Source organism: Nannizzia gypsea, genomic scaffold (assembly GCF_000150975.2).
Source record: "Nannizzia gypsea CBS 118893 supercont1.5 genomic scaffold, whole genome shotgun sequence".
Lineage (NCBI taxonomy): Eukaryota > Fungi > Ascomycota > Eurotiomycetes > Onygenales > Arthrodermataceae > Nannizzia > Nannizzia gypsea.
This window is the reverse complement of record NW_003345197.1, coordinates 1,290,501-1,312,741: the sequence shown is the minus strand read 5'-3', so window position 1 is coordinate 1,312,741 and position 22,241 is coordinate 1,290,501. Positions and strand designations below refer to the sequence as shown.

The window sequence follows — 22,241 nt, the reverse complement described above, 5'->3', positions numbered from 1 at the left end:
AAGGTCGAAGACAGACAGACATAAAGATCGAGCACCAACAGCGCAGCTTGCTCACGCAGCTCTTCGACATCTCCCACAGGCTCGCGGATGAGCCAGTGACCCTCTTTTGCTCAGAGAGAGATAAGGAAAGGGGAAGGGTGCTGGCTCTTTTTGATACCTCACTCGTTGCTACTTTGCTACCAAGCTTCAAAGCAAGCTCCTGCAAGCTCAACCCGCGCTCACACTACCAATCCCCCCCGGAGGCATAGCATCTAGTCATGGGTGACGCTATTAAAATTGATGCTACGGCATTCTCAAACCGTCTTTCAAGCTTCTATTCGGCATGGAAGGCGGACAAGAGGTCCGCAAACCAGGTCTTCGGCGGCGCCTCGTCGATCGTTATCCTCATGGGCAAGACTGAAGACACCAACTCATTCCAGAAGAACAATGCGATGCATGTGCGTATTTACGGCTACTTTGGGGCTTTACGAGAAGGTACTTTTATGGTGGTAGGGCTATACTAATTGCTTTCTATATAGTTCTGGCTCCTCGGCTATGAATTTCCGGCTACCCTTTTCCTCTTCACCACGGAGGCGATGTATGTGGTGACTACAGCAAAGAAAGGTGTGTAGACACTTAATTGTCTCCCTCTTCAAGTGGGGCTGTGCTAACTCGTCGATTTTACTCCCTACAGCCAAACATCTCGAGCCACTTCAAGGCGGCAAAGTTCCAGTCGAGCTCTTGATAACATCCCGCGACGCAGAACAAAAGACGAAGATTTTTGAGAAGTGTCTGGAAATAATCAAAAATGCCGGGGTATGTACCTACCGCTCTACACGAACTTTAGCGTTTTTCTCAGGGCCTAACGGGTGAATATAGAAAAAAGTTGGAACTTTGCCGAAGGATGCTTCATCTGGCCCGTTTGCTGAGGAATGGAAACGAATGTTTGGAGACATTTCTAAAGATATCGAGGAAGTGGACATTAGCCCCGCCTTGTCAGCTCACGCTTTCTCCGTGAAGGGCCCAGAAGAATTGGTTAGTGATAAACCCCCTTCATTGGCCATTATGCAAAATAGCTAACTGATATAAAAGACATCGATGCGCAACGCCGCCAGAGCTTGTTCTGGTCTGATGTCTGAATATTTTGTGGATGAGATGTCAGAACTCCTTGACGAGGAAAAGAAAATGAGCCATAAAACCCTATCCGGCAAAATTGAGGCCAAAATTGACGACTCAAAGTTCTTCAATAAGCTTGCGAAATTGCCAACTGGATTCGATGCTCAGCAAATCGATTGGGCTTACGGACCCGTTGTCCAGAGTGGTGGAAACTACGATCTCAGATTTTCTGCAACAGCTGATGATAAAAATCTCTCCCCTGGTATCATCATTGCAGGATTTGGCATCCGTTACAAAACATACGCTGCTGCCATTGCACGAACATTCTTGGTTGATCCCAGCAAATCACAGGAGGCAAACTATGGTTTCCTTCTTGCTATTTACGACGCAGTTGTGAAGGATATTCGGGATGGAACCGTCGTCAAAGATCTATACAACAAAGCCTTGGGCATGATCAAAGCAAAGAAGCCAGAGCTCGAGAAACACTTTGTGCGAAACATTGGCGCTGGAATTGGCATTGAACTACGTGATGCCAACATGATCCTTAATGGAAAGAATACCAAGACTCTCAGAAGCGGCATGACACTATGTGTGTCCATCGGATTCACCGATGTTACTGACCCAGACCCCCAGGACAAGAAGAATGCAGTATACTCGATGGTAGTCACTGATACAATCCGTGTTGGCGAGAGCGGGCCACTTGTTTTTACCAAGGATGCGGGAATCGACATGGACTCAGTCTCGTTCTACTTTGGCGATGAGGAGGAAACCCAAAAGCCAAAAAAGAGCCAGGGTGAGAGCAATAGAAACAGCACTATTGTCAGCAAGAACATTATACAGACGAAGCTCCGAGCCGAGCGTCCAACCCAGGTCAGCGACGGCGCTGATGTACGTCGACGTGAACATCAAAAGGAACTACATGCAAAGAAGAATAAGGAGGGTCTGGAGCGTTTCGCCGGTACCAAGGGAAATCAAAACGGCGTTGCGCAGAAGACTTTCCAACGTTTCGAATCGTATAAACGAGATAGCCAGCTTCCTTCTCGCGTTAAAGACTTGATCATTTACGTTGATCATAAAGCTGCGTCAGTTATTGTTCCTATTCTAGGACGCCCAGTTCCATTCCATATCAACACTATCAAGAACGCAAGCAAGAGTGATGAAGGAGAATATGCCTATCTCCGTATCAATTTCTTGTCTCCTGGTCAAGGTGTTGGAAGGAAAGATGATCAACCGTTTGAGGACGCATCCGCCCACTTCGTGCGAAATCTTACCCTCAGATCTAAAGACCACGACCGCTTTGCTCAGATTGCAAAGGATATCACTGAGCTTAGAAAGAATGCTCTGCGACGAGAGCAGGTGAAGAAACAGATGGAGGATGTTGTAGAGCAAGATAAGCTTATTGAGATAAGAAGTAAGACCGGCTCGTTTTCTTTCTGTCATTTGATACTTGATATGCTAACCACTTGATTAGACCGACGACCCATTAAACTACCAGACGTCTACCTCCGTCCACAATTGGACGGTAAACGTGTGCCTGGAGAAGTTGAAATTCATCAAAATGGCCTTCGTTACCTATCACCCCTAAGGAGTGACAATGTTGACGTCCTGTTTAACAACGTCAAGCATCTGTTCTTCCAGCCCTGTCAACACGAGTTGACGGTCATTATTCATGTTCATCTTAAGACACCAATTATGATTGGAAAGCGTACTACTAGGGATGTCCAATTCTACCGTGAGGCCACGGATATGCAATTCGACGAAACTGGTAATAGACGACGAAAGCACCGGTATGGAGATGAAGAAGAATTTGAGGCTGAACAAGAGGAGAGGAGACGCCGAGCTGCTTTGGACAAAGAGTTCAAGGCATTTGCCGAGAAGATCTCTGACGCCGGGAAGGACGAAGGCGTTGATGTCGATATCCCATTCAGAGAAATTGGTTTCACCGGTGTTCCTCACACCTACCGTTCCAATGTTTTGATCCAGCCAACTACCGACGCAATTGCTCAGCTAACGGAACCTCCATTCCTTGCCCTGACCTTGAGTGAGATCGAAGTTGCTCACTTGGAGAGAGTACAGGTAAATTTAACCGTATGCAAAAGTTTCGTACTTGGATGCTAACGCGAGTATAGTTCGGTCTCAAAAACTTCGATCTTGTCTTTGTTTTCAAAGACTTCCATCGCCAACCAATGCACATCAACACCATTCCAATGGAGAACCTTGAAGGTGTCAAGGACTGGCTGGACTCCGTTGATATCCCCTTCAGCGAAGGACCTCTCAATCTCAGCTGGGGTGCCATCATGAAGACCGTTACCAGTGATCCATACGGTTTCTTCCAGGATGGTGGCTGGTCGTTCCTCGGCGGTGATTCTGATTCCGAGGGTGATGAAGAAGAGGAGGAGTCCGCATTCGAGATGTCTGACTCTGAAGTCGCAGCAGACGAAAGCTCGGAAGAGGAGAGCGGCTATGATGATGACGATGCCAGCGACGAGAGCGAAGCTGCCAGCGATGATGAGAGTGATGAAGGCGCTGACTGGGATGAATTGGAAAAGGAAGCCATTAGGAAAGACAAGGAGGCTGCTAGAGGAGGCCATGATGACGGTGACAAGCCAAGGAAGAGAAAGCGCTAAGCTCGCATACCTTGCCCTCCTGGTAGTCCCTGGTCACGTTTATGCCCCCGAATTTTATCAATGATTGTTTTCTTCCACTTTACAATATGTATTTTTGTTCGTTCATCTTTCACTTAAATGCTGTAATATCAGAGGGACGGGAAAGGGCAAAAAGAGCATTGTTCATTTTAGGCCATTAATAGTTCAATACCAACTTTTGGCTGTACCCGCAGTAGACTGCCATCGTTATACTGCTACTTTCGTAGGAAAAATAGCAATAAATAGAGATATGTAGCAGATAAGGTCTAGTTATATGGCAAAGAACAGAATGAACCAACTTTGAAACTACCAATACTGCGAATCCGGCGTATAAGAAAAATCGGATATTACCATGAAGCTACGAAGCTACTTGCTCCTATTATATGTAGATCGACAATGTAAGAAAACCCAGAGATAGAGAATGGAATAAATAGACAACGCCAAATCAACCTTATACAAAAGGGCAACACAGCAGTCCAGCTAAGTTCGTGCCCTATCATATTCAACCCCGGTGAAGGAAAAGCAAAGGAAGGAAAAGAGAATAATTGGCATGTAAGGGGGAAGGCAAAAAGAAGTGGTATAAATGTGATTTGAATCCAAAACAGTTTTTCTTTGAGTTCAAGGTATCCGGGTGGTGATAAAAACGTAGCAATGTTGCTGCTTCTAAGGGGGCAGGCTGAAAACAGAAAATAGAATAAAAAAACAAAGATAAGAGACATAACTGCGACGCCAGTGAGTTTACATAAATACATAACAGCTTATAACATAGGAAGTAGCGTATAGGAAGCAAGTAATGGAGATACCAAATTAACCTCGCCTTCGGAAATTGAAGAACGATTTTGGTGTAGTTGATGCTCCTGTTGCTGCACCTGTGCCGTCATTTTCGCTGTTCCAGGTGAGGTAGCGATGGTCACCGAGTTTTCTTTAAACACTTGTTAGTTACGGGTTTTGATAAGCAGGGGATAAGAAGGAGGTAGTGTTGACGTACCTTGGCTTAACCAAATGGACAAATGTGAAGATTGTTCCAAGGACAATGCAGATTCCACCAACGACCACGTAAGCAATTCCCAAGAATGGGTTCTTGCCACCCATAACACTTCGTGTAGTGAGCACGATAGATTTGGTGCCACCGAAAATATCAACTTTGAAGTCTGTCTATTCGTTAGTATCAAGATGACAGGGGAAATTATCTCAAGGCAACATACTGTCGTGGATATCAATCTGGTAGGATCCAGCAAGCATTCGGTCTCCGTCATTTCGTCTGGCTAACTTGCTGAAAGTTGGTAGACCGGCAGTACGCATCCAAACTTGCAATTCTTCCCATTCCTGGACATTTGGTGGCGGATTCTTCGCCGTGTATCCGTCTGGGTATCTCTTTACCCAGTTTGGAGGCGGGGCGACTTGAGAGTAGGTATATTTTGTGGGCTTGTAAAGGTCCCTATCGGACGACCAGGAGATACCCTTGTTAGTCATGGGGTATGTCTGGTTTCCGTCATTACCGCCGCCAATACGTTTAGGTTCCAATATCGTATCATTGAACACGGAGTTCGCAATCAGGCCACATGGGTAGTATGCCTTGCCGCTGGGGTCAAGTCGTAGGGGGTCACAAGTGCCGGCTCCAATAGTCGCGTTTGATACGGCAACACCCTTCATCTGGTCCAGATCGAGGGATTTGACGTATCGACGGTGGTTTTGGTAGAAGTTTGTAAGACGATAGTAGAGATATACAGGTGCCCCAATATCATTTGGTATGTTGAAAATGAGTGAGCAGACGGTTGTATTGACGTGCACGCCGTTATCAAGGGTAATGTCGACGTCATCATTCTTGTACCACTGATAAGGCGTATCACCCTTCGACTCTGTTTTGAACGAGGCTCGAACGTTGGCTCTGGCGTCTTTCGCATTATCCTTGCCGATAGGTGCATCTTTGCAATTGGAGTAGTCGAATATTAACTCTTCAACCTGTTCTTGCGTCAACGGTGCTGGCCCCCTTTTATGGATATGCGCTCACAAATGACAAACATACCTGTGAACTAGCATATATCAACAGTCCTCCTATCGGTGCGAATATGATGCCCATAATAAAAAACAGTGGCAGAACAGTCTTGGGAGTTAAAATCGGCCTAGAGACAACGACATTTGTAAGTTTCGCTGTTTTCAAACACCACCCCTTTCCTATTCTTCACCATCTAGGATCGGAAGCCACTTACTGCCATGCTTTCAATCGCTGTTGACGAAAAGCCGTATCTATAAAGCAGCGGACCCAAGGCCGCGCGCATCCGGTCAGCCTGTCTTGCTCCTCACCTCGCAGCAATAAAGAAAAAAGGGGCGGGTGCTCCGATAGCACAAGGACGGTCAGAACAACGCACTTGCAGGCCTTCTGCTCTTCTGCTTCTTCTCATTCTTATGGATATTCGGGTCCTGCGCCTCGAGCGAGTCCGTTTGTGTTAGAGTCGGCGCCATCACGGCCGCGGTCGACTATACGCCACGTCAAGAAATTTGTATCCCCCGTCCTCGAGTCGATATCGTTCGTCTGTGGTAAACCGAGTCGTAAGTAAATGGGCCGCGGCTGGTAGAGTCGTCCAGCTATACCAGTCGATGGGGCCGTCTCCGTTTCGATGGTCAACGTCGCTGTTTCTGGCGTTTGAATGAATCGCTCCGCCTTTCAGGCGCTCCCAAAGGGGAAGACGAACCTTGCCCTGTTTGCCTTGTTTGCACTTATATGTTTAGTCAGCACTCAGCCTTGGATTACGTATACATTTGATTATATAATGCCGAGGTTAGTTATGTCTATTAATAGACTCATTCCAGGGCGAAGTTAACGAAAAGGCGGACAAGAGGGCGAAGGCGAGACAGGCGAGACAGGCGAGGAGGTACAGCGAGGCTAGAATTAGGTCTGTGGAAGGATGGGGAAAGTCTGTGGCTTATCGTGCAGAGTAGGTTTTGGGTATATGCTGCGCCGTTTAGTCGCCGTTTTCAAGTGGTATTTTTTCTGCATTGCAGATCAATCAATGCATCTGTGTATGTATTCCATATAAGAGTATGTCCGATGCAAAAATGTTCCCGGTTGCCAATGGCATGATTGCATCCTTGGTTGTTGCCATTGTTGTTATTGTTGGGAAGGATGAAGGTATTAATTTAATATAGAATGTGTCAATTGGGTTTATTGAGCGTGTATATTGTATGTAGGCTGTATTATTATGTGGAACAAACAAGTTGACAATGCAATGCCCTAGATAGTGACCTGAAGGAAACAGAAGATAATGAAAAAAGTTAAAATAAAGGAAATGATAGTTCTTGTCTTGTCTTGTCTTGCTTGCTTGCTTGCTATGGGATAACTCAATGGATAATTGATAAATAAAACGCAAAATGGGGGGCAAACAAGGAATGAGGAAAGAAAAAACAAAAGCAAATAGCAACCACCCAATACCAGACCACCGATCCGATTCCCGTATCTTCCTCCCAATGAGAATGATATGATGCTAGTTCCCCGTTTGCCATTGCAATGCGTGTGTGAAAAAAAAGTGCGAAAATAAAAACAAGGAACAACATGATTCTGTGCTGTACGTGCTGTGCTGGAAAGGAGTAGAACCGACGCCAAAGCGGCAGGAAAGATGGCTACATGATGTTAAAAGAAAAAACCCCTGGTAATGAAAAGGCTGGACATGAGGATGACAGTCAAGGAAAAAAAGAAAGCAGGAAAGTCATGAAGATGAGAAGAGGCGAGGACCCGATGTGGTGGCTAGTTTCATCGACGTTGGTATCTGGACACCAGAGGCTGTCATGCGTAGCCCCAATGGTATGAAGAGTTGTAGATAGTCGTCGCCGTCGATGTAAGGTTGGTTAAGGTCATCGGAGCAAGGTGGGTCGGGGAAACGTTAGTCCAGCTAAGGCCATCCCCCCAGAGCCGCACACCGGGTCAAGTAGGGAAGAGAAAAACTTTAACGCAACATCTCATCTTCATCTTCGATTTCCGCATCGCGAAAAGAACAAGGAAAAACAGAGGCAAGCCGAACGCCGTTGGGTCATGATTGGGGAGTCATTCTGGTATTAAAAGAAGAATAAGTGCTGAATGGGGGAAAAGAAGAAGGGACAAAGAAAAGAAGGCGCTGTCGCCGGGTCGTGAAATGGTATGTAGCAAAAAAACGCGATGAGTGGATTGGGGTATTGGATGTGTTCAATTTCGTGTCTCAAAACAATCAAAATGCTGAGTGAAAAAACGACAAAACAGGCCGAATCAATCAGATATCAATCGGAAAGAAGTGGCAAGCAAGTCAAGTCCAAGTTCGTCATGTCGTGTGGTTATTGTTGTCGTTGCTATGGCACGCCTTAGACGTATTGGCGGAAATGTTCTTCAGCCAACCATCCGACTCTCTCGTATGCAGTCCAGAGCTTGCTGGCCTTGTTGACATCGATCTTACAGGCCTGCTGAGCGTCGGTTTTGCGGAATTCTTTGCCAGCTCTCAAGGCATTGACTCTTGCCTCGAAGATGCGGCGCTTACTAGCGAGATAGCTAGCGCAAGAGAGACGTAGGGTAGAAGCCAGACCGATCTCAGCGGGATCAAGAGCATCGCGGTCCGGGTCTGCCGAGAGATCGAGCAATTGGCCCTTCCAGTCGGCCTTGAGGCCCTTGGTGTTGCCGCGGAGGGTCTCTATGGGTGGACAGAAGTTGGGCAGCAAGCGGTAATCTGTCTCATCACGGTTGGCACCGATTACACGGGTTGGCTTGGGCAATGAGTCGAATGAATCCCGGACTTTGGTCTTGGGAGTCGACTTGGGGCTTCGTCTGGCCCTTGGCGGACGAACAGGCCTGGATACCTCATTTGAAGGTGGAGAAGCGCTGCTGCTGGGTCTGCGTCTTGTTGCAGGTGCGGGAGCCAGGGTCTTGAGCTTGGTGGTCGACGGTCGTACGATGGGTCGATACTGTTTCATCTCTGACATCTGGCGATCCAAGCGGGCACGCTCGTCCCTGGCATAGGCTGCTGGGTTTGCATTGTACTGGGTGGTGACCCAGGACCAGAAGTAGAGATACTCTCGACGGCTGGGCAGGTGTTCCTTGGATACTTTGAGTTTGTATGAGCTTGCAGCAATGTGTTGGTCGATGTCGGCGACTGTAGCCTCGTCTGAAGCGAAGAGTGGTTCATCATTGGGGATGGCGGTAGCACTCTCGTCTGAGCGAGGGAAGAGGACGGGGTCTCGGTTGTTGATGCTGCTACCGACAGTGCCACCCTGTCTATCGACCGGCTCATCATCGTTGGTTCGCTGCTTCTTGCTCTCGACATAAGGTGTGACGGGTGGCGATGGCAGATCCATCATCTCGGACTGCTTTCTTTTGCGATCGTCTGAGATTGGGGGCAGTCTGTTATCTCTCTCGAAGGAGGACTGCTGTGGGATGGAGGGAGAGAGGGTTCGGTTGAAAGAGTCGTGGGGCTTTGCCTCTGGAGGAGACATCAGGCTGGCGACAGACGGTAAGCGATTCATGTTGTGCATGCCCTTGTTCTGCATGCGTCGATTCGATTGCTGCCTGCGGTGTTCAACTATGGTTTCTGTTCGACGACGGTCTATCTCGAATGGGACGACGGGGGTCGACGTTCGTTTATATTCGATGGTGATGATTGATGGATGGAGGACGGCGATGGATGGAGGAAAGACGGAGGATGCGCGAGAGACGGAGGATGGATGGTTGATATAATAACTTATAGTCTCCTCCCCAACGGTCAGATGGACGGCAGCCCGACCCAGGGCAGGTGGAAGTCAATGGAAAAGGTTTGCTTGGCAGTGACGGAAGGCGAGGATTTGTCAGATGGCGCTAGTCCCTTTTCGGACGGGTCTCGTGTGGTCGTGGCGAGGGCGTTACGGCGATAAGCAGGGAGTGTAAAGTCCGATGCCTGCGCACACCAACTCTCGGAAAAGAACAGGACAAGTTGAGCAGCAGAAGGAGCAGAGAGAAGAGGAGGAAGAAGAGGAAGCTAAAAGGTATGCGGGTGCGAGGGAGACGGCGAACGGGGACTTTATAAGCTGGGACTTCTGTCGGCCCAGCGAGTGACCAGTGACTGGTGACCTTTGACGGCGATGACTGAGAAGACGAGAGATCCCACAAACGCAGGCGAAGGCCGCCGTAATTTGCAAAAAATTACACAAGGGCGCTGTATTTGCAATACAGAGGCTTAGCCTCTTTTTTTGCTTTTTCCTTGTGACGAACACAGGAATCAGTACTCCGTGAGCAGGGGAGCAGAGACAGAGAGGCAGAGAAGTCGGTCGTCGTCGTCTTGCTTCTTGCTTCTTGCTTCTTATTGCTTCTGTTCCCTTCGCTGAGGCCGAGAGTTGCTTCTTCTGCCGTTTGTCGGACGTGGGAGATGGGTTCGTGTTTGCTAGCGGGAGAGCGACGGTTGAATTGAGGAGTTTGCGGGAGGTTTGGTTCGACGGTCGCGGTACGGAGTAAGTTGTTATCGATGCGGCAGAGGAAAAGGCTGTTTGTCCTGTTGCCCAGCCGAAGGGGAAGGGAAGCGCAATGAGAAGACGGTGAGCCAACCCAGGAGAAAAGGTCGGTAAGAAGAGATGATAAGAAGAGCAGAAGAAGAGAAGAAGAGGCTTGGAAGGGGGAGGGAGGGAAGTGGCTGGGTTTAAATAGCCGATAGAGTCTTTATTGATGTCTGGTTCTACCATTGAGACCAGAACCACGGATTCTATGGTACCATTGACTGGTTCCTATCTCTCTCTCGTCCATAATACATCAATCACACCATCAACCTGGCTTCCTCTTTTGCGTATATGCAGAGGATATGGCAGTAATTACATCTTGGATAGCATAGCATAACTAGTCCGAACAAGCTACCACCACGACGGTCCCAGGCGGCTAAATCGCCCTCGTCACCGACCTCTCACTGGCCCGTCTGCATGCTAGATGCTAACACTGCCTAAAAAGAGGCAGGAAAAAAAGAAAAGAAGAGCAATCCCCCAGACGGAACGCCATACTCCGGCCGGCTGTACCATTTTAACTAACAGATAAGCTAGCATACAAGGCAGAGAGCAGAGAAGCAGACAGTAAGAGAGAGAAGAAGGCCAGAAGCAATCAGCAGAGCTAGGCTGCCATCAATCTCGCTAGTCTTTTCCCCTCCCTCTCTCCGCCTGTTGCGAACTGAGATCCGTACCGTGACTTGTCTGGGGGAATGAATGTGTTGTTGTGGCCTGATTGATCAATTGGAACCAAGCCAGCCAGCCATTGACTCTGCCCATTGACGTCAATCAATGACTTTCACCTCCCTGACTGCCCATTGACTGCCTTATTTCGCCCTTCCTTTGTGCTGGGCTTCAAATGGAACAACTAATGAAACTCCCCTTTATTTTTCTATTTTTTCAAAAACAGGACGGATAATAAAATAATATGAAGCGAAGCAGAGTAACAGTAACACGCTGGCCCCCCCTGAGACTCCTCTGTATACAGTTAACTCTCAGTTACTACGTACAAAAAAGGAATAATAATAAAAAAGCGCGCCCCCTGTCAATGTCTTATTGTCCCGTTGGTCGACCCACATCCGCCTGCTTTCTTTTATTTTTGCTTCAGCTGGGAAGGGGAGCCTAGCCTGCGAAATGCGGCTGACGGGGGTTGTTCTCGTCCAGCAGCAGCCTGGCCGTGGGCTCACCACCGATCACAGGTCAATCGCTTCTGCGCTCTTCTTCATCCCAATTGATTCAGGCAGCCAGATTGACCTTTGAAAAATTCGCTGGTAGAGACGGTCAATTGGACTCAACCCAACAGAAAAAAAAATAAGAATTGGTTATCTTGGGATCTTGGGATCGGGCCATCTTTCCTTTTCTCCCTCCTCCCTCCCCCCTTATCCCTGTGCCCTCTTTCCGCCCCAATCCTTTCCGACCCCATGTCAGTCACAAGCCGGGGGGAGAATGACTTGATAAGCAAATTAATTTTTTGCCCTTATCGGCCAGACCTTCATCCAAAACTGAGGGGGGGACGGGGGAAAATATTAACTCTTTTGGGGTAGTTGGGGTCCTGTCCTTCAATTGACTCTGGTGAGAATAATGACAATCGTCATCGGGTCATCCATCGATCTTCAGGCTTTTGCCAAAAGTAACTCTACGCTCTCGCTCGCTCGGCTGTCGTCCAACGGTTCTGATCTCTCGCCATCAAAGGCTGACCCGACCGTGTGATGTGCCCGTCGCCTCTTTCTCGTCTCGACCGCCCTTCGGAACCGTCTTCTCGCCGCCATTATTGGCCAGGCTGCGTTTGGGGGGGCGCACAGAAGATAGAGGGCCAGTTTCCATGCATGCATGCGCCCGCCCCGCAGCGAACATGGACGCTCACACACACAGACAGACACACAGAGTGTCTCTCTCCCTCTGCCTCTCGCTCTTTTCGTCAAGACGCTCAAAGTCATCTCCTCTTTGCTTTTTCTCCGCTGTCTCGTTTCTTTTTCATCGTCCTTTCTTGTCTCTCTCGCGCTCTCTTCGCTCTCTCTGCAAAAGACGGTCCTTCTAAACTGGAACCATGGAAACGCGTTTGTATCTTACCGTATCGTCTAATACGGTTCCACGTGACTCATCAGGCAGTCTGGAATCCTTACTAAGCCCGAAAAGAGGCAAACGTCATTGACTTGTGGCTGGAAAAACTTGTCAAGTGAAGCATCGGCAAGGCCTGGGAGTGTTTGCCGTCATCCCAGCGTATCCTGCCGTCGCTCTCTCGTCATCGTCTTCTCTTTTCATTCTCCCCTTGAATTTATCCGGCATGGCCCGAGTTACAGGTTGAGTTTTGCGGGGTGCGTCAGGAAACAAAAAGGAAAGGTCAGCAAAAAAAGGAATAATAAATAAAAAAAGGAGCGGACCATCCCTAGTGCGCTTTCGCTCGTCCTGCTCGCCCCCTGGAAAGCGTCCACCTTATTTTGTTTTGGGTTATCGATAACAGATAAGCTGCTCTTATCGATAAACAGCTACATAAATGACCCCATTTCGACTTGCTACAGCGTCGACAGTCACCACGGCCGACTTTGGCATGACTGAGAGTGCAGAAGGTGAAACACGATGATGATGATGACAGTGATGATAGAGATGGTGACCAGATAGTTACCTACCTGAGTAATCACTCTACATGGCCCTCTTCTACTCTGCGTTCTCCTTAATCAACTTGAGAAAACCAGCGTAGAGGGGAAGGCTTCATGATGAATAAACGGCATACATAGCTTCAATGAGCGAGCTATAAAGTGTCTCTTATTCCGGGCAATAGAGCCAGCCGTCTTGACGATCAATTGACCTAAGTCAAGGGGCAGTCGGAAATAAGGAGGACGAAAATCCAAGGCCAAAAGATGCATCTTTTCACTGTTTTGGTGCTGTCCATGGCAGCTTTTGGCATTGCAAGACCTAGTCCGGATGTCTACAGAGAACCGGTATGATGCTCGTTCCACTAATAAATAACAGCATGAAATGACCTAATATCTTTATAACAGACGCCATTCGCTACGTTATACATTGGCCAGGGACACTGTGAGGATGGAGGCGACCGCAGGCTGATACCCTTTGGCGAAAGTGACTCTGAGTGTATAGCTCTCAGCGTCAAAGCTGGTAGCGGGTGAGTACCAACATATATATGTATATATTAAGTTGCCATATACTTATATACTAACAAAAACCAGCATTGCCGATTCCCTCTCTACCAGCGTGAACATGGCCTGCATAACCTACAAGTACGTCCACCTTCTTTATAACTGCTTATATTAGCTACCTTCGACTGACCGGCCAAAAAGCGACGCGGATTGCAAGGAGAAGGCCGACACTCTCATCATGAAGCCGACGTCTTGCTGGAACTTCTCAGACTCCGTCAGGGCGTTCAAGTGCTTCGTCTAAGTACATTACATCTACTACATATTTCCTTACTAGCTGTATCAATATCACATTACTCCTTTTTTTTCTTTTACACAGCTTTACCTATTCGTCAATGCTAGCTATCAATCTTGGTCGTGCATCCGCCCCGTGATAAAAATAGAGGACGGCTGTGACACCCTCTTCCACGTTTGTTTCTCTCCGTCCTCGAACCGGGCACCAGATGAGCTTGTACTCTGTACCGGCGCTAAGCTGCAGTGCAAGGATCCCTTCACTAGACTATGATCTACGAACCGCAGTGCAGCGCAGGCCAGGCCAGGGGGTGGTGCCGCGGGGAAGGGGGCTGTACAGAGTACTCAACACTCTCGAGCTAAGTATATATCTCACTCGCTCAAATTCCCATATACCTCCCCTCCGCCTGCCTGCCAACCGACGTAGCCTTGCGCATCTTCGTCTATCCGCCTACTCTGCAACAGCCAGGCAATCTATCTGCCTGAAGAAATAGCCACTTCACATGCCCTGCCAGCGCTCCTGGGCAGCGACCATTGACTAATCACATGAACCGGTACAACATACATGCACACCTTGTTCCTGATCCAAAGATTCCAGATCCAGCTCTCCTCACGTCTCACAGCAACCCAACTCGTGAAAAAGCAAATACTATGTACATCCTCTCTCCCCCTTGACTTACCTTGACCTACTCTATCCTGTCCCTTGTCCTCCCCCTCCACCCACCTAGACTATCCAGCCAACCAATAATGGCAGCCCAAGGGGACCGCTTGTTCGCTACTCGCCGTCTCGTGAATGAGTCAGGCGCTAGGCTGATCCCTCCTCGTCCTTCTCCTCTTGTGCCTCCCGAGCGAGACATAATCCAAAGTGTCAGTCGGACTCGCCCGCCCCGGCAAGACTCCGCATGGACGGTCAGGATAAACTTGAGGGGACGACGGCATGCGAGCGCGGATGACCATGTTCTCGATACTCAATCTATCACTGCACTTTTGCGAAGGGACGAAAGCAGTAACACTAACAATTAACCATCTAACTAGTTAACTGACCAATTGACTAACCACTATGCGGATGGGCCGTGGTTGGTGGCGTAGTTATCAGTCGCATCACGCATCCCACGCTCGAACCCAGGGGGGCCCATCCATCCATCCCTCTCTCCCTCTGCAGTCGTTTGGTTTCTCCGTTTGTATTGGCTCTTCCTCCTTCGGATACTTACATACTTGCTCAGTTAAGATACCGACGTTTTGCAAAAAAGGGAGGAAGAACAAACGCTTTGATGCCGGGCGTAACTACTCCGTACCTACCTAACACTGATCATAGGTAACTAGCTACCTTAGCTAAACAAGAACAGCTAACTCTATCACTCATCCTGAGTCACGCCAGAAGAAACCGAATTGCTTCGTCTCGTCGAGTCAATCGTAAGTTAATCGATTGATGCTGCCTAACTCATCAGTCGACAGAAGCAGGTCGTTTCGTCCGGTAATACCGGAGCCAGCGAATAGCGTGGGAGGGCAGACGTCATCTCGCATCCACTAGTCAACTAAGGAACAAGATGGAACAAGGACGGCGGATTGGATTTTTGGGCCTTGCGAGGTGGCTTGATGCTTTTTGTTTTTGATATCGATCGATGCTTGGTTCTCGGGGATAAGAGCGCGATTACAGATCAATTGCGCCGCAATCTTTCCTTCCTCAATTCCATTACATTCCACTAGGCAGTTAACTAGTTAATAGTTTCTCCATGTAATAATTCCGTATCGATTGAGAAAAATTGCTGCCTGCCCACGGACGAATTTGTCATCATCGGATCGAATGTTCATGATTCTGTCCGATGGAGACAGTTGGGCCTCCGACTCCTTGGGCCTTTTTACGTTTGCAAGCCAGGGGGACAGACTCGGGCGAGGGAGGGGCTGGCTCGCTCTCAGGACATCTTGACATGAAGTGAAACGAGAGCTGTCAAAGCGACAGGTGGCGCATCGTCAAGGCAGACACGATTCTCGAACCTGGGCTCCAGGGAATGCAAAATTTTCTCAAGTTGTCACGGTCTGGGCTGGACTTCGACCGGGATGTTCTGGACCGATAAGTGCAGGATCCCATATAGTGGTTTGCTTATTGAAAATTGAAATATCCGGATAACTAACTAGCTAAGGTGGGTGGGGACAATAACTATTCCATCTTCAAGTATATTAAGTAGATAAGAGAGAATAAGAAGAATAAGAAGAAGAAGAAGAAGAAGAAAGGGGTAGCCTAAGCCCGCCTTCGAAAGGGCTGCATATCTTAGTGAAAATGACGAGACTTTGACATCTCAATGCACTACTTGTATTTATTAAAATGAAACCTTCAAGAACTAATATTATTCTAGGCAATGACGATACATATACGGTGGAAGACAAGAATTTCTTGCTTCACTATCATGACTAAGTGATTTTGATGATGATTGATACCTTTCGCTTGACAGTGAAGAGCTATAGGGGCCTACCTAGGCAAATTACCTACCATCCATACTGCATACCACGGCGTCAATACACAACAGCAGAAGAACCCCAGCGGAAGACCTTTTGTCAAGCCTACCCTGTGGAACAAGATAACGCCAATATCAGGGGCAGGAGCACCTACTCCAGACCATGGAGACTGAAAGACACCCTTGGAAAGGGTGTGAATCGCTACCTGAGAAGCGAAAATGCGACCTTTGCCTCGTCCTGGAAGCTGAGCACACCAGAATTATCCCATTTTCGTGCGAATTCTCTCCACTCTTTGCAGATTCTGGATAGCAAAGCTGCCTTCTCGACCACATGAAGCTGCCACTCATTCGATATTCTCATAACGAAGAGCCTAACTCAAATACATCTGGTCCATCTATTGCGAGTGTTTCGAATAAAACTTGTTGGTAGTTGAATAATTCAGATGGGGACGTTACATTTGTGTTTGCGCTTGGTATCAATCGACGTAAGGAAAATGATAAAAATCGATAGATGGGAGTGCACCACATGGAAAAGCCGAACTCACCAAACTGGCCAATTTTCTGTTACTCAAAGTCACCATTCTACACAAGCAAAGTCAGTCAATCTAGGTTGACAGAACACTACTAGTGCTATCATTCAAGAATCAATTCCTGCGGGAACCAAGTGGAGTAGAGAGGGTTTTCACTTTGAAGCCCACCAACTAGCCGCTTTTGCCGGCGGGTATGGTCTGGAGTGGAATGTCATTCTCTGAATAGATGTTGGACATCAGTATCCATATTCATAAGAGTTTATATACTTAGCACAAACATCCAGTCCAGCGTGATCTATTTTCTTTTCCGCCTAGCTCTTTAATGTCTGAGACCTGGGTGGCTGCATCCAATAAGTACAGAGACTTCGTCAACTCTAGAGCCTTATTTCCTCGAGTCCTCTAATAATCTCAGTAATATATGCAGTCCCAACAATTATCCCATCAACATCTTCCAGGGATCTCTCTTGGACTTTGTCCTCCAGGCCATTGATGCATGCCCGCACCACGTCAGCATATCGCTGCCCCATGAGCCGTGCCACAGGACCAGAAGCCAAGGAGAGGTAAACCTGCTTCAATTGCTCCGGAGACCGCAGAGATTTAGAATCGTGCCAAACGAGATGCCCTATACTAGGGGATCGTCGATCCTGGAAAGATGCCCAGAACGCGATCTCTAGCAAAACAACTCCAAGGCTATATATGTCGTGCTCCATGCGGAACTCGTCGCCCGGTTGGAGTCGATGCCGATCGGGGCTCAGATAAATGTTCTTCTTCCAGTCTTCCACATGCAGCATCAGGGACGCCGCGTCTGCTTTACGGACGGCATCATATCCCAACAGAAACGGGTCACCCAAGACATAAGGGTATTGTTGATGCCTTTGGTCCGAGTCAGAAGTATTATCGACTTCCTGATCGAAGACGACGATGTTGTCTGGCCGGATTTGCTTGTGCACGAGATCTGCTGAGTGCAGGACAAATACCGCGGAGACAATACTTTTGGCCAGACGGATGCGATGGTTAAGGGGATGCTTAGCTCCCCGCTTCTGGGTGTCTGGGTCACAAAGCAGATCTAGTAAAGTTCTTGGTCTTGACAAGCCCGGCGGGAAATGGAATCGAAGCTCAAAACGGTTCTGCGCGGCGTCCCAGTAGAAGCCATGACAATGTAAAACTCCCATCATTTTGGGATCGGCTTCGTGCAAAACCGCCGCCACCTCGCGTACTATCTTCCGTTGGCCTTGGATATCCCTCTCGCTGGCGTCGTCACTGTAAGTTCGATACTCCGCCAAAAAAGGCCTCCTAGCTGGATCCCGTGGTCGGCATAACTGAAGCGATGAGAAAGCCAAGGGATTGCGATCATCTGGTTCCGGGTCTACTATCGAAAGTTGCTGTGATGGTGATCTGCTCTTGCTCAATGTCGTCTCAACAGCGTCCCGCAGTCGCTCAATTTTCTTTACTCCTAGAAGTCCCCCTTCGTTCTCAGTAGCACTAGGATCTTTCAACGAATCCGGCTCGCGAACATGACGTCCAAAAAGCACAAAAACGATTGCTCTTTTTAGAAAACGCTCATTCCAATCCTCGAGCTTGCGGACAGCTGCATCGATCCTACGCTTCCCTTTTTCGCTCAACTTGTAATTCGTCGGGTCAGGAGGAAGTACGGCCAGAAGTTCCTCGTAGATGCTGCGTAGCGCCTGGAAGAGCGCCAGCAACTCGCTCTGAAGGTCCTCTGGTATCGCATTTCCCTCGCTCACAAAGTAATGCATCATTTCATGGGACTGTGACTGGTTTGTTTGAATTATGAGGTCGGTCAGTTTTTTGTGGTCTGGATCATATCTTTTGATTCTTTGCTTCAACTCCTTGCCGAGTTTCTGCACAATGTCGAGTACGCCTGGGACCCCGATTGCCAGGCCAGCAACCCCAAGGATAACTTCCGCCATTATTTGAATTCCCAATGACGATCTAGAGGGGTACCAGTCCGTGGTCCGCTTAAAATTCGCAGATGCGGCGTGTGGACACTGAGAGGTATGTAGCTATCAACCGAGTGGTCCCTCCCTCTTTAGGGCAGCCTGCAACATAGGTGTGCAGCACAGTTGCCTGTTAAGTTATTAGACGAACGAATAAAAGTCGCTTGTTTAAGGCAACGTAACGCGCGTTTAATAATCAATCTCATTAAAGACCGTACCTAGGGGTAGTTAACTATTCAGATAAGGAGCCGCGGCAGATAAGCCCCTCATCGACGCCAAATTGGGTGTAACCATCAACGTCGCGTTTGTGTTGGCGCTTAACGCGGGGCTCTGCGTTCCCTGGAGCTTCGTCATGCCGATGCTGTTACTTCCGTCGAAGCAGTGGGAATGCCTGAAGATATTAGCATTGATGTGGATGTTCACATCCAAGCGTTCATCACCGATTTATCGATAGCCCACTCTGATCTGGAAATATGGAGTGTTCTTAGTCCAAATGCACCAAACAATGCCAGCGAGGTTGCTATCACAACTGAGTTTGCCCTCCTCCTCCAGAGATTCAATGTGCCGCGCTGCTACGACGTGGGTATTCGCTCGTTTATTGCCTCAGGAGCGCAGTTCACGGTGAACAAGGAGGTGGTCACATTTGAAGCTACCCTTGGAGAGCAGCACGACGTGGTTTCGAAAGTGCCCAAGTTTTTTCTTGATCCAAATGAAAAACTCAGCCTGTCTAATACGGCTGTGCGACGACATGTGCGCGACCTGATTACTGAGCTTTCGGTGCTATGCCATCCCAAGCTCAGGAATCACCCAAACATTGTCCACTTGATGGGCTGGGGACTTGACACCAGCATCTGGCACCAGCCCCCTTTTCTTGCTCTCGAAGCTGCGGATGGTGATCTCGAGAGCATCTTGAGGACACAGCCCGATTTGTCAATGACCGACCGGCAGTCCATCCTACTTGACGTCGCCAACGGTCTAGATGCGATGCATGAAGTTGGATTTGTGCATGGGGACTTGAAACCGTCAAACATCCTCATCTTCTATCCAGGCGGGAAGTGTAGAGGAAAACTAGCCGATTTTGGTGGCGGGGGCGACCTTTCTCAAGATGAGATCATTCGAGGAAGAGGAACCGTTGGCTGGCGTGCGCCAGAATTAAGACGCTTCCACGACCACGGTGAGGCACTGGACCGGGCTTTTGTCAGTGCGGTTGATGTTTATTCGTACGGTCTACTCATTTGGAGTCTGCTATGTAATTTACCCGGACCCCCTTCTGGCGGAGAAAGTCATGACGCCGTCTCCGTAGCGCTAGCCAACTTTGAGGAGTGTCACCAAGTTATTCCTGAGAGCCTACTTCACAAAACCAAACATGTGATACTCAAACTACTTGATCAGGATCCAACAAGGCGTGTGACAACCCTCCAAGGTTGGATGGGCGATGGCGACTCTGAGGAGGTGGACATAAGGTATGTATCGTCTCCATCTAATTAATATCTGACTGTGATAAACAGTATTGAACAAACTGCAGACAATTAGTTAACCATTTTTTTTTTGTTTGGTAGTGATCTTGACTTTGATCAATATGTAGAACTTGGGCCAGAGTTCTTCAGCCGTCGCTTTGACTGGGAGTTCCCAGATATAAAACCATTTCTGAGTGACCCAGATCTCTTAACTCCCGAATTGGCATTCGCGGCCTTTCTAAGTCATGAAGAATTTAGACTTGGTAGATTCGGCGAAATATCTCGGGCGGTTCATGACCCACAGCAAAAAGATAAGATTCTGGCACTCCTCGACAGGGCCGCTCGAGAAGGTGTACAGCCAGCACAAGCTATTATATTTCGGATCCACGAGTATTTCCAGAAGAAAATTGACCCGGATCTTGAATGTAACCGGAGAAAATGGCTCTCTGATTCAATCCACACGGGTGCTTTGTTCCTAACCAGTGAGGTTCAGGCAATCGACCCGGTTCTATTCAACACCTCAGTCCGTTCGTTCCGAGAATCAGGGGGGTATAACTCGTACTACAGCCAGCTTGATCCAGATACTCTGGCCAAACAAGTTGAAGGCTATAGAACTTCGGGTATTTCACCGTACAAACCTCTAAATCCAAGGGGAGATTGTATCATTCATGTGCTGGCATCTTCTGCAAGTCCAAAAGCAACCCTGGCACTCAAGGATATTCTTACGCCAGGTTATGTAAACATATCGAATAATCTGAGAGAAACACCTCTATATCGAGCATGTCTTTGTGGATCCTCAGAGACAGTCTTATTCCTCTTGTCCCTGGGAGCTGATGCATCTATACATCCAGACTCGGATGGGCCAACGTGTCTCCATTGGTTATCTGTATTTGAACCATTGGATATTCCCAAGATTGCAGAGGGTTTGATTAGCCGTGGTGCTAACATCAATTCTTTGTGCACGCAGCGCATCAAAATGTTTCATTACCCTTTTGTGTTGCCAGTGGGTACACCTTTGCATTGGGCGGTCCAGTTCTCTTGCGCAGAGGCTGTCAAAACTCTTCTCGCAAACGGAGCTTCGCCATACGTCCGCGATCGATTACGACCTCTTCCTGGCCGCAATAGAAACGACGACAACGAAGATGACACAAACGAGCCTATAACTAATCATACAGGGGCAAGTTCCATCGACATCGCCGTCTGGGATTGGAACCACGCGATTCTTGATCTCCTGTTAGCCAGTCAATCCTCCGTGCGTGTCAATGACACAGATGATAGGGGCTATGGCCCGATGCACAAACTTCACGTCAAGGAATGGTACCGTATCAGCGAAACAACTTACTTCAATGACAGATTTATGCGTGGTACCCATGCAGCTCAAATGAAATCCATCCGCGAGACTATCGGCGTCCTTCTCAGCCATGGATTTGATATCAACAGACTGTCCGCTCCGGGAAGCTCGAGCAGAATCTGCTGTAGTCCCTTGATTTTTGCCATCAGAGGATGCGATATTGACGTAGTACAGTGCTTACTAGACGAAAGGGCGGACATTGAAGTTCCTGACTCCGAGGGCCGGACCCCTATAATGTCAATAGGAGAGGTGTACATCTCACAGGATCGGTTGCGGGTTCTAGGGTTACTCCTGCCCTTGAAGCCCTGTATCAATGTTCGTGATAAACATGGAGATACCGCAGTCATTCATGCGGCGGGATTAGGCCAAGTGGATCTTGTCGATACGCTCCTCGACCATGGTGCCAATGCCTTGGACAGGATAGAGCATCCCGGCGGGAAACCTGCTAACGCTCACAAATTACCGGATTACTGTCGGACAGTTTTTGCGCTTCTCGCATCTCCTTGGATGCATGAAATGGACACTGTTGACCGGAAAATAGCAGCTATGCTGCGCAAGCACATCCTGCCACTTTTGAGAACCGGCATTGCGAAAGAAGCGCGCAATATCCCTTTAGCAGGCCATGCAATTGACCGAGCGGATTTGGCGGGTGGGACATTGTTGCATTATATGGCTGGTGGCGGCCTTTTCGAAAGCTGCACGGTCCTGTTGATGGCGGGAGCGGATGTGAATGCAATTCGCATTATTAAGAATGTCAGTGATAACGGCCAAAACAACAGTCGTCAAACACCACTTGACAAGATAGCAGAAAGCACCGGGAACCTCAAGAAGTACTCAGCACAATTTTATTCCAAGCCAGGTAAGTTTAATATCAAACTCCCAATGCATGGAACTTAACAAGCTAACATAATTC

At 48.3% G+C, this 22,241-nt stretch overlaps 8 protein-coding genes across 8 annotated transcripts; 5 read left to right on the top strand and 3 right to left on the bottom strand.

Moving 5' to 3' along the window:
* Positions 1–257: 257 nt before the first annotated feature.
* Positions 258–3,722, top strand: MGYG_06327 (FACT complex subunit spt16; the record flags this gene model as incomplete). Its single annotated transcript, XM_003171736.1, has 7 exons — positions 258–437; positions 519–603; positions 674–795; positions 859–1,014; positions 1,072–2,506; positions 2,567–3,171; positions 3,225–3,722. The coding sequence occupies 7 exons, from the start codon at positions 258–260 to the stop codon at positions 3,720–3,722; spliced, it is 3,081 nt and encodes a 1,026-aa protein (XP_003171784.1).
* Positions 3,723–4,547: 825 nt separating this feature from the next.
* MGYG_06326 (meiotically up-regulated 89 protein) lies at positions 4,548–6,203 on the bottom strand (the record flags this gene model as incomplete). The annotated part of the gene is made up of 6 exons (XM_003171735.1): positions 4,548–4,662; positions 4,729–4,891; positions 4,946–5,702; positions 5,767–5,863; positions 5,951–5,987; positions 6,110–6,203. 6 exons carry the CDS (start codon positions 6,201–6,203, stop codon positions 4,548–4,550), a joined length of 1,263 nt encoding a protein of 420 aa, XP_003171783.1.
* Positions 6,204–6,646: 443 nt separating this feature from the next.
* MGYG_06325 (hypothetical protein) lies at positions 6,647–7,017 on the top strand (the record flags this gene model as incomplete). The annotated part of the gene is made up of 3 exons (XM_003171734.1): positions 6,647–6,759; positions 6,782–6,870; positions 6,977–7,017. The coding sequence occupies 3 exons, from the start codon at positions 6,647–6,649 to the stop codon at positions 7,015–7,017; spliced, it is 243 nt and encodes an 80-aa protein (XP_003171782.1).
* Positions 7,018–8,069: 1,052 nt separating this feature from the next.
* Positions 8,070–9,221, bottom strand: MGYG_06324 (SWIRM domain-containing protein; the record flags this gene model as incomplete). Its single annotated transcript, XM_003171733.1, has 1 exon — positions 8,070–9,221. One exon carries the CDS (start codon positions 9,219–9,221, stop codon positions 8,070–8,072), a length of 1,152 nt encoding a protein of 383 aa, XP_003171781.1.
* A 3,833-nt stretch (positions 9,222–13,054) lies between these two features.
* MGYG_06323 (hypothetical protein) lies at positions 13,055–13,592 on the top strand (the record flags this gene model as incomplete). The annotated part of the gene is made up of 4 exons (XM_003171732.1): positions 13,055–13,135; positions 13,196–13,317; positions 13,382–13,432; positions 13,493–13,592. 4 exons carry the CDS (start codon positions 13,055–13,057, stop codon positions 13,590–13,592), a joined length of 354 nt encoding a protein of 117 aa, XP_003171780.1.
* A 734-nt stretch (positions 13,593–14,326) lies between these two features.
* On the top strand, positions 14,327–15,076 carry MGYG_06322 (hypothetical protein; the record flags this gene model as incomplete). Its single annotated transcript, XM_003171731.1, has 4 exons — positions 14,327–14,585; positions 14,803–14,859; positions 14,958–14,992; positions 15,041–15,076. The coding sequence occupies 4 exons, from the start codon at positions 14,327–14,329 to the stop codon at positions 15,074–15,076; spliced, it is 387 nt and encodes a 128-aa protein (XP_003171779.1).
* Positions 15,077–16,936: 1,860 nt separating this feature from the next.
* On the bottom strand, positions 16,937–18,493 carry MGYG_06321 (serine/threonine protein kinase; the record flags this gene model as incomplete). The annotated part of the gene is made up of 1 exon (XM_003171730.1): positions 16,937–18,493. One exon carries the CDS (start codon positions 18,491–18,493, stop codon positions 16,937–16,939), a length of 1,557 nt encoding a protein of 518 aa, XP_003171778.1.
* A 414-nt stretch (positions 18,494–18,907) lies between these two features.
* Positions 18,908–22,225, top strand: MGYG_06320 (serine/threonine protein kinase; the record flags this gene model as incomplete). Its single annotated transcript, XM_003171729.1, has 2 exons — positions 18,908–19,983; positions 20,080–22,225. 2 exons carry the CDS (start codon positions 18,908–18,910, stop codon positions 22,223–22,225), a joined length of 3,222 nt encoding a protein of 1,073 aa, XP_003171777.1.
* Positions 22,226–22,241: the final 16 nt, after the last annotated feature.